The following is a 10,770-nucleotide window of genomic DNA, read 5'->3' as shown; positions in this document are numbered from 1 at the left end:
CAGCTCCAGCGGGGCGCAGGGCTCTGCTGGGTGGGGGCGGGCACAGTCCTGGGCCAGGCAGGGCGCACAGCTACCGCAGTGTGCAGCTCTACGGAGGAGGAAGAGACCAGGGAGCCCCTCTCTGTCAACCCAGAAGCCTCACACCTCAAAGGGAAGCGGGTCGCCAGAGGGTCCACTTCGACCAGTGAAGGTCTTAGTGGGGTGTATACCCTCCTCCCCACCGGGCGTCAGGAGCATGGTGGACAATCACGGTCACGACTCCTGCTGGGAGTCCCAAGGGAGTTGGCGAGCAGGGGAGGGGGGAACGTACCTAGGCCAGATCCGTGGTGAGTGCAGGCAGCCGCGCCCAAAAAGACAGACGAGGGCAAAATGTATCGTTGGTGACGGCGGTGGCAGAGACGGGGCTCGGTTTGTCAAGCACACCATCTCCCAGGTTTTCGGCACCACTGTAAGACTGGAAAACGCTGTACCACACGACACAGATTACCAAAGAAGTTTCCGATTTATTACAAAAGGCTGTGTGTTTATATAGGTCTAAGGAGAGGTCGCAGGCTGAGGTAGATAACAGGTCTCCCATTTATTGGCAAGCTCTTCCATATGTCAGTTCCGGAGCCCAAGAAGTTAATTCTAATTGGGGCTAAAACTTCCCACCAGCAGGGTTTGAACATAGGCACTGGCGCGAACGTTTCACACCAGTAAAAGAAACAAAGAAAATGAAGAGGGTTGTTAGACGCCACGTTGTTTTTTTTTTTCCTGGGGTGCTGACCGTTATATGTTTTCCCAACACAAAGGGGGCTTACAGATAACACAACTCTGACAAGCATCACACTAATGGTAGTTTACATTTTGTTGCTGGCCCCAACATCAGAATTTATGAAGACCATTAGAGGCTCACAGAGGGTCGTTGTCTGGCCAGGGAAGGCAAAGATTTGTGAGGCATCACTAGAGTTTCAGAGAGGGCTGCTATCTGGTCAGAGAGCCAGGCATGGGTGAGTTCAAGGCACGAGCAGGCATTTCAAGCAGGTTCAGAATTTGCAGTAATTTATACTAACTGCAAAATTATCTTCTCATGGCTTTGTGGCGAGATGGCTCCCAATTTTAAGAAAAGATCAGGTTGGGTCTATCAGCTCCACTGATCAAAGTTTCTTTCCTTCTTTTCATCATGACATTTTCTGTTTGGTTTTGGGGGTAAACAGCATGGAATCACCAGAGTCAGGTCACTTCCTAGAACTGCCCTAATAGTGGAATGTAGAACTTGGACATTAAGCACAAAGCAGCCATTTTATTTCCAGTGCACATTGCTGCCTTAGAGGATTCACTCCTGTTCCCCATTTTCCCCTGTTCTTCTAGGGAGAGAGCACTGGGCCAATTCAACAACACCAATTGCTTCTTCCTTAGCTCAGGCTATCTCCTCAAATGATCAGGGGGCAGAAGGTGAGGAAAATTACAGAAATGATTGTCAAACCGTTTTTATTTTTAGATATCACACATGTGTGATATATGTGCGATCTTTAAATATTGTTTTAAAAATTTTGTGACTGTCTTGCTAAGTTGTCTGAGGTCACACCAGCTGATACTATATATATATATAGGTATCTTTTTCTTTGAGGTTCTGTTGTATATTCCCTGTGGGGCTCGATCTCTGAGCTAGATCTCCAACCTTTTTATTTTATTTTCAGATAGGATTTCCCTGTTTGTGAAGCCAGATTTAAAGAGAAGAGTCTATGTAGCTAGGTTAATGTGGTCCAATAGGAACCATAAAGAAAATGGAGTCTAATCTGAACCTGGGAAAACCAGAACAACACCTGAGAAATTGAAATATTAATGTCCCATTGTTGTAGGGACAAATGAGGCAAGGCACCAAAGATAGCAGGAAACAGTTTTATTTGGCTGCAGCCAGGTTCAGAGGGTACAGACTTTGCTGTAATCAATCAATCCTGTGAACCTGAGTTCAGGGAGTTTCAGAGTTTTATACCAAGCATGTAACAAGCGGGGCTCAGAAGTTCACAGAAGTTCACATAAAAGCAGCTTTTTCTTTCTCTGTTCTGGGAAAGTTAACTCTTCAAGGACAACACCTGAGAAGGGGAGAGCTTCTTCTCCCCTTTCTTTCCTCCCCTGCCAGCTGTTACCATGGAGCCCAATTGTAACTTATCTTAAAAATGTAGACATCTCTGTGAAGCCCAGCTCAAGGCCAGAGGCCTTGTTTCCACATTTCTTCAAAGTACTATAGTGGATGCATTTGTAATAACTAGTAAGGGGGTGTCCAGCACCTGGAGTGCTGGTATCTTCTCTGCCAGTGGCCAAGTAAACAGGGTGACATGAAAATAGAAAGTTTATCTACAATGGACTCTTTTGCTGACAGTCCTAAAATCAGCCATGGGGAAGAGGGCTTTTGTGTGGAGAAAGGGGGTGCCACTTCACCATGACCCTGGGCAGGTGCTAAATAAGGGTTAATGAAGTAGCTCCCAGTAAAACAGGGAGATGCTAATCCAACCACCCTAGGCTGTTCCTGCCCTGGTTTCTGTCCATGCCCCACCAGTCCACCAGTTTCCCACCCTTTGTCCTTCCACCTGCAACCCCCATCACATGCACAATAAAGAGAAATAAAGTACAGGAATGTGGGAGGACAAAAGACGACCTTAGATGTAAAAGAGAGAAGACTTCTGTTTTCCAAGGATTTCTCCTTTCCAGTCCCCTTCTTCCTGGGGGTGGGGGTGAATCTTTTCTGCTCTCCCTTAATTGAGCCTTCCACTTTCCACTCTCTACGTGCTTCTCTGTGTTATACTTCAGCATTTGGGGAAGCAAGGACCCGTCACAGTAAACACGGTTAACAGTGTAGATCCTGACCCGAACCTTGGGCTCCTCCTGCCTCACACTCCCCAAGTAACTTTTTTAAATTGCTCTTTGTTTCTGTGGTGGAGTTCACACCCAGGGCATCACCCATGCTGGGAAAGCAGTCTCCCAGAGCCATAGCTCAATCCCATCCTCACCAAGTTCCAAGCAAAGGCTTCTAACTGGGATTTTTTCCAACCCAGCAAAGACACTCCTCCTGAAATGGGCTGGGACCAAGGATCTGTCACTCTAGGGAATTTTAGGAAGTGATTGGATAACATTAGCTGTCTGTCATAAGGCACAGGAGTTCCTGGAGGCGGCCCATTAGGGTTTCTGGGGTGGAACTGTCCAATCAGATTCCTGAACAGAGGGGAAGGGCGGGCTTTTGCAATCTCTTGGGCTTTTTTTTTCTCACCAATTCCACTCTTCCTTCCTGGGCCCCACATGCTCTACTGAGAAGGCCAAGGTTATTCTGAGCCACCTGTGTACGCGAGATCTCTGGTGCCTGGAGGTTCCTCGAGAACACCAGGTCCCCAAGGAAGACAAAAATGGTGAGTTTGTGACAAGGACTGAAGTTTCATGGTCGTCAGCACCTGCCTTAGGGCCCCTACAGACGGGTGAGCTGCAGAGCGTGGGGCAGTCGCCTCTGGAGGTTGCCCTGGGTCTTTGTCCCCTGGTCCTGGGGGTTGGGCTGGATGGTAGAACCTTGAAGTCACCTCCTGGCGGCTGACCCTAAGCCTCTGTCCACTGTCCCGGGGGTGAGCTGGGTGTTGGTGCAGAGGGTGCGGCCTAGTCCTCCATGGTATTTGTCTCTGGGCTTCTGCTCCCTGGGCCTGAGGGGTGGGCTGGTCCCTGAGGTCAGCTCAGAGCATGAGGCCCAATTCTCGCTGGCACGTGGCCCTGGCTCCATCCTGTGGCTTCAATTGTTGAATGGGCTGCTCAGGTCTCCTATCCCCTCCCCTCCCTGCTGCTGGCCCGCCCCCACTGTTCCAAATGTGTGGGAAGCAGGATGCAAATCCACTTTCCTTTTTCCTGTTCAGAGTCTGTGAAGGATGCTGTAGGTCCTTCATTTGCAGTTGCCTGCTGCGTTCAAAAATGCCATCTTCCTCTCCACTTCCCATCACTCTCAAATGTCTGTTCTTCTTCCTGTGTTTTACATGAACACAGTCTATTAAATTTCACTTTTCCTCTAGTGAAGTATTGCAAGGAATATTTTCTTTTTATATTGTGGATCAAAACTAGAGAAGCCTTATCAGTAAAATCCTCAGGAAATTCCCCCACCACCCCCCCTTTTTTAAAAAAAAAAAGAGATGCATACCACTTGTTTTGGACACTGTCCTCCAACTGATGATCACCCTGCCTCAGCCTCCTGAGTCTCTAGGATTACAGCATGTGCCACTATCTCTGGCAAGCATCACACTTTTTTTTTCTGTTTCTGAATATCATACTTGATGGGAAAGAATAGTTACTTGTCACATCTTGTGTTCTGGTAAGATAGCTGCTCTAAGTGAAATAAGGCAGTGGATTATTGGTACTAGGGATATTGAATCTTAAGCTACATCCTCAGCCCTTTTTTGTTTGTTTGTTTGGTTTTGGCAGAAGTTATTTATTTTACTTGCCTTTTATTACTTCTACATGAGAGAAAAATGCATTTTGACACATCATACATAAATAGAGTGTAACTTCCACTTTTTCTGTTTGTACCCAATGTCTATTCACATGGGTCAGGTAGTCAAATAGGATAATAATGTCTGATTTATTCTCTTGTCGTTCATCTCTAGCCCTTTAAAATTTTATTTTCAGACAGGATCTGGTTATGTTGTCTAGGCTCTCCTGGAACTTCTGATCCTCTTGCCTCAGCTTCTCAAGCTGTTGGAATTAAAGGCACTGGCCACCATGCCTGAGGAAAATAGTTTATTTTGACCCAAATATTAATGTCCATCCTCAGGAACATGGATTCAATTTATCCTGAATGATATATGTGTCCTATTCTGGAAGAAATTACATTTTTTTAATAACATGGTTTGAACCCAGAACAACTTAATCATTGAGCCACATCCTCAACCCATTTTATGTTTTATTTTGAGACATGATCTCACTTCATTCCTTAGGGCCTCACTAAGTTGCTGAGGCTGGGTTTGAATTTAGCAGTCCTCCTGACCCAGTCTCTCAAGCTCCTGGGATTACAGTTGTGCCCCACTGTGCATGGCTGACAAGAACATTTGTAAAAGAAAGTTATGCATGAATACATTAACCAAGGGCATTGGCAGGATCATCAGATGGGTGGCTACAGTAAAAAAAGGGGGAAATGTCTTCTGGAGGTCCCTTATTACATTGTTAGCTTTGGAAAATTGTGGTTATTTGTCAGGTAAGGTTGGTAATATATTCTGAGAAATTTATTTGTTTGGAGAATTTTGGACTAATACAGAAATGAAGGTAATTGGCTTTGAAAGATCCTTAGAGAGGCCAAGATAATTGTTGCCAACCATACAGAACCCTGTCTTATACCTCATGGTGGTCTAGTTCCCCAAAGTGAGGTGGTCTGAAGGTTCATTGATACAGAGAAAGTTCATAGAGAACTTCAGTTAACTCCTGCAAAACTTCTGGGTTCTTTTTTATCTTTCTTAGTGTAGACACCAAATCTGATGTTCTCAGCCAGGTTTTTTTTGAACATCTCAGAGAGTCCTATGTTCTCAGCCATTATCCTTTCTTGGGGCTGCCACCATGTGACCACAGCTGTCCTGTCCCCTGCATGGTACAAGGAATTTTAGGCCCTAGGTCAGCTCCTCTTAGAGGACAGCCAAAGTTGTGAGGTACAGCCTCATAGGGGATCAGCTGAGGTCTTGGCTCTAAGGAATGTCCTGGAACAAGCCTCATCTAGACCACTAACTTCTTGGGACCTTGTTTTCCCCAAGCCCTGTTCCCATTCCTTGGGGACAGGTGGCCAGTCAGCCTGTGGATGCTGGTGCTGAGGGGCCAGGTCACCAGTGATCCTGCCCTTTTAGTCTCACAGTGTGAAGGAGCGAAACCTCTCCCAGAGCATAAGGACCACCCACCCCAGTGCAGAGCTGTGCAAACCTGAAAAGCCTCCTAGACTGGAGTCATGGTCCAGGTCCCTGGGAGGGTGATTCTAGAGGCTTTCAGGGAGCAAGACCAGGAGGGGCATGTCCCTGCTGTCAGGGCCCTTCCCTGCCCCTTGAGCCTGACACATGTGTGCTCCCTCAGCACCAAAGCTTTCTGTGTATCACTTTGAAATGATGTGCTCACTTATCTGAGGCCCAGGTTTAATTATTCAGAGCCAAATGGGATGGACTATTATTAAAGAGGCAAGAAAGAAGTGGATTTTAAAGTCTAGTTACATTTCCATTGTTAAAGTCCACAACATACAGCCAGGTACAGTGGGGCACACCTGTGATCCTTCCTGCTGCAGGGGCTGAGACAGGAGTGTTGCAAATTTGAGGACAGCCTTAGCAACTTAGCTGGGCCTTCTGCAACCTGGTGAGACTGCATCTCAAAATAAAGTATAAAAATGACTGGGGATGTGGCTCAGTAGTAAAATATCTCTGGGTTTAATCTCGGGGGAACCAAACCAAAAAAAAAGAAAACTCCTAATTACCTAATTTATCTTTTTCTATTCTTTTTTTTTAATATTTTTTTTATTTTTTAGTTATTGGCAGACAGAACATCTTTGTTTTGTATGTAGTGCTGAGGATCGAACCTGGGCATGCCAGGTGAGCACGCTACCGCTTGAGCCACATCCCAAGCCCCTATCTTTTTCTATTCTTGAGTGTGCATAGAAAGTTTGTAAAGATTCTATCTTGTCTTTCAAATTGAAATCCAACCCTAGATTCCAAAATGCCACATAAGATACAGAGAAACTTTGTCTTGCATTATTGCTGAAAAATAGTGGTGGATAAATTTTTGAATGTGATTTCATAAAAACTAGTATCTGTCCTTCACATGATTCCTGCAATTTCCTATGTATCACCTTTCTTTTATAAAGATAAGTACTATCAGAAGTGCTTCTATTAGCTCTGTACCACACAGGACGTTTCTAGGACATGTAATAGAGGTGCAACCAACAAATAAGTTAGGAGTGATGTGGGAACCTATGTTACTTCCTGTGAACTCCCCAGAGAAAGAGTATAAAACACTATGATGTTTCTCTTCTGAAGAGCCAATTTGTAGTTTTGGAGTGGGTGTAACAAATTGAGTGCAGGGCTGGGGGTGTGGCTCAAGCGGTAGCATGCTGGCCTGGTATGCGTGCGGCCCAGGGTCGATCCTCAGCACCAAATACAAACAAAGATATTGTGTCCGCCAAAGACTAAAAAAATAAATAAATATTAAAAATCTCTCTCTCTCTCTCTCTCTCTCTCTCTCTCTCTCTCTCTCTCTCTCATAGTTCAGGACATCTGTTATTCTAGATTAGTTACTTTAAAAAAAAAAAAGAAAGAAATTGAGTGCAGTAAAGATTTGATGGACCAAATCGTGGGATTAATCGAGAGGCCAGGGAATCATGTGATCATCATGCATGTTGAGTGTAGATTTCTCATGCTGTCAATCTCTCCTGGCCTCCACTATACATTTGTGGGATATTTTAGATCTCAGTGACCTTTGAGGATGTGGCTGTGAACTTCACCCAGGAGGAATGGACTTTGCTGGATCCTTCCCAGAAGAACCTTTACAGAGATGTGATGCTGGAAGTCCTCAGAAACCTGGCTTCTATAGGTAATAATGATGTTTCTAAAATTAATCAAATAGAGAATTCATGCTTAATTTGGTCATTTATGTAGAAGGTGAAAAGGGAATAAGTTGGTGAATTATTGCAGCATATATGGCACCTAGGATTTGGCAAAGCATTTCTAGCTCCTAAATATTTATAAAGATTGTTCTGTTCTCTCATTTTAGGAAACAAGTGGGAAGACAACACCACTGAAGATCAGATTGAAAACTCTGGGAGTAATGTAAGGTAACTGTACTCACAAGAAGAATTTGTGAGGGAATCTGAAAACTGTTATATAAGTTTTAAAGCAAACCAACTGAAGAAGAATGCATAATTTGAAATGTATTTATTCTTATAATATTTTTTACCAGAAATATATACCTAGCTGTAACAGGTATTCAGTTTTTTCAAAGTATTTGACATGCAAAAAGTACTATGAAATTGCATATGTGAATATCACTATTTGGATAATATCCATAGAGAAGTTGTGTTGCAAAGGATTGTTTCCTTTCAATCTATTTTCAGGCAAGTTGAACAAGTCAGAAAACCTAGCCTTTACCTGATGTTGGTAGTAATGTAAGGACCTATAAATAAATAGAACATTGTGAATGAATCAGGCATCAATTATATGCTGGTCACTTCTTCTTCAAAGAAGTCATATGGTGGGGCTGGAGATGTGGCTCAAGCGGTAGCGCGCTCGCCTGGCATGCGTGCGGCCCGGGTTCGATCCTCAGCACCACATACCAACAAAGATGTTGTGTCCGCCGAGAACTAAAAAATAAATATTAAAAATTCTCTCTCTCTCTCACTCTCTCTCCTCTCTCACTCTCTCTTTAAAAAAAAAGAAGTCATATGGTAAATTTCAAAGGCACAAAATAGTGTGGGGAAACCTTCAAATTAATTCCAATCCTTAATGAAATAAAGAAAAATCTTAGAGTAAATCCATGTGACTTCATTATGTGTGCAAAGACTTCATGTGTCCTTCATTCCTTCATAGGCAGATCACATCTCATTCTGGACACAAATACTACAAACATGAGGAATGTGCAGAGAAGCCATGTGAATTTAAACAATATAGGAAATCTCTGGTTTCTCTCAAAAGTGTTCACACACAAATGTTAATAAAAACTGGAGATGAATCTTATGATAGTACAGTTATGTGGGAAAGTCATCAGTTGTTCCAGTGGCATTCAAAGACATGAAAAAACTCATACTGGGTGGCAACTCAATGATTGTCAACAATGTGGTGAAGCATTTTCTTCTCTCACAGGTGTTCAAAAAGACATGAGAACACACAGTAGAGGTAAACCTTTGAAGAGTAATGTATTTGGGAAAGCCTTTCATTTTTCTTCTTTAGTTAGAAGACATGAAAGTACTCATTCTGGAGAGAAACTCCATGAATGTAAACATTGTGCTCCAACCTTCTTTTCACTTGCAAGTCTTCAAACTCACATGAGCAAGCACACTGGGCATGCCCATTTTAAATGTAAGGTATGTGGAAAAGACTTTGCTTACCCCAGTTTATTTAGAATACATCAGAGAATGCATACTGGAGAGAAGCCCTATGAATGTAAGCAGTGAGACAAAGCCTTTGCTAGATCCAGTGACCTTCAGATTTATGGAAGAATGCATACTGCAGAGAAGGCCTATGAGTGTAAGCAGTGTGGGAAAGCCTTCACTCAGTCTTCTGGCCTTCGGTCACATGAAAAACTTCATACTAGATAAAAACCCTATGAATGTCATCAGTGTGGAAAAGCCTTTGCTAGATCCAGTGACCTTCACAGACATGAAAAAATACATACTGGAGAGAAGCCCTACGAATGGAAGCAGTGCAGCAAAGCCTTTGCTGGATCCAGTTACCTTCAGATTCATGGAAAAACACATAGTAAAGAGAAACCCTATGAATGTAAGCAGTGTGGCAAAGCCTTTGCTAGATCCAGTGACCTTCAAACACATGGAAAAACATATACTGGAGAGAAGCCCTATGAATGTAAGCAGTGTGGAAAATCCTTTGCTAAATCCACTGTGCACAGACATGAGAGAACACATACTGGAGAAAAGCCATATGAATGTAAGCAGTGCGGCAAATCCTTTACTAGATCCACTGTCTTCCACAGACATGAGAGAACACATACTGGAGAGAAACCCTATGAATGTAAGCAGTGTGGCAAAGCATTTGCTATGTCCAAAACCTTCAGATTCATGCAAGAGTACATACTGGAGAGAAGCCCTATGAATGTAACCAGTGTGGAAAAGCCTTTGCTATATCCAGTTACCTTCACTCACATGAAAAAACCCATACTGGAGAGAAGCCCTATGAATGTAAGCAGTGTGGAAAAGCCTTTGCTACATCCAGTTACCTTTGCAGACATGGAAGAACACATATTGGAGAGGAGCCCTATGAATGTAAGCAGTGTGGCAAAGCCTTGCTAAGTCTGCTAACCTTCACAGACATGAAAGAAAACATACTGGAGAGAAGAATGTGGAGGATTGGATATATCCTGTCAGTGTAACTATGAGTGTATGAGTGTAAGGAGTGTGGAAAAGCCTTCACTCAGTCGTCTGGCCTTCACTCACATGAAAAAAAATTATACTGGATAGAAGCCTTATGAGTGTACGCTTTGTGGCAAAGCCTTTGCTAATTCCAGTGATCTTCAAAGACATGGAAGAACACATATTGGAGAGAAGCTCTATGTTTGTAAACAATGTGTAAAAGCCTTTGTTACATCTTCTCAGCTTCACTTACATGAAGAAAGCCATAGTGGAGAGAAATCATAGTCATGAAAACAATTGGCAAAGTCTTCTGTTAATAATGTTTCACTCATTAACATGTAGTAAGTTTTCTGGAGAAAAATTCTTTTGATTGTGAAATGTGGTAAATCAATATTTCTTGTCAAATTCAAAAAGAATAAAGTGCTCACATGTCTGAATCAATCAGTCAATAAATGTACCTATCTATCTATTTATTTATCTATTTTTCTGTCTATAAGTTGTACTTGGGATTTAGTCTGAGGGTCCTCTATCACTGAACCACATCCCTTTTACTTTTTATTTGAGTCAGGGAATTGTGGAGTTCCTTAGTGTCTTCCTAAGTTTCTGAGTCTGGCTTCACATTTGTGATCCTTCTGCCTGAGCTCCCCAAGACTCTGGGATTAAGGGCATCCACGACCACATCTAACTGAATAATGCTTTAAATGTAAAAAAAATTAGAAAAT

The 10,770-nt window shown here is 43.1% G+C and overlaps 1 protein-coding gene across 1 annotated transcript; it reads left to right on the top strand.

Annotated features, from left to right (window-relative positions):
* The first annotated feature begins 235 nt into the window (after positions 1 to 235).
* LOC110599153 (uncharacterized) lies at positions 236 to 10,531 on the top strand. Its single transcript, XM_078035544.1, is given in 6 exon segments — positions 236 to 448; positions 7,434 to 7,560; positions 7,741 to 7,801; positions 8,920 to 9,740; positions 9,743 to 10,062; positions 10,157 to 10,531. Coding segments are annotated over 6 exon segments (1,719 nt in total). The 3' UTR covers positions 10,334 to 10,531.
* Positions 10,532 to 10,770: the final 239 nt, after the last annotated feature.

Source organism: Ictidomys tridecemlineatus, chromosome Y (genome assembly GCF_052094955.1).
Source record: "Ictidomys tridecemlineatus isolate mIctTri1 chromosome Y, mIctTri1.hap1, whole genome shotgun sequence".
Classification (NCBI taxonomy): Eukaryota; Metazoa; Chordata; class Mammalia; order Rodentia; family Sciuridae; genus Ictidomys; species Ictidomys tridecemlineatus.
The sequence above is the reverse complement of the archived record's forward strand: the minus strand, read 5'-3'. Positions and strand labels throughout refer to the sequence as shown.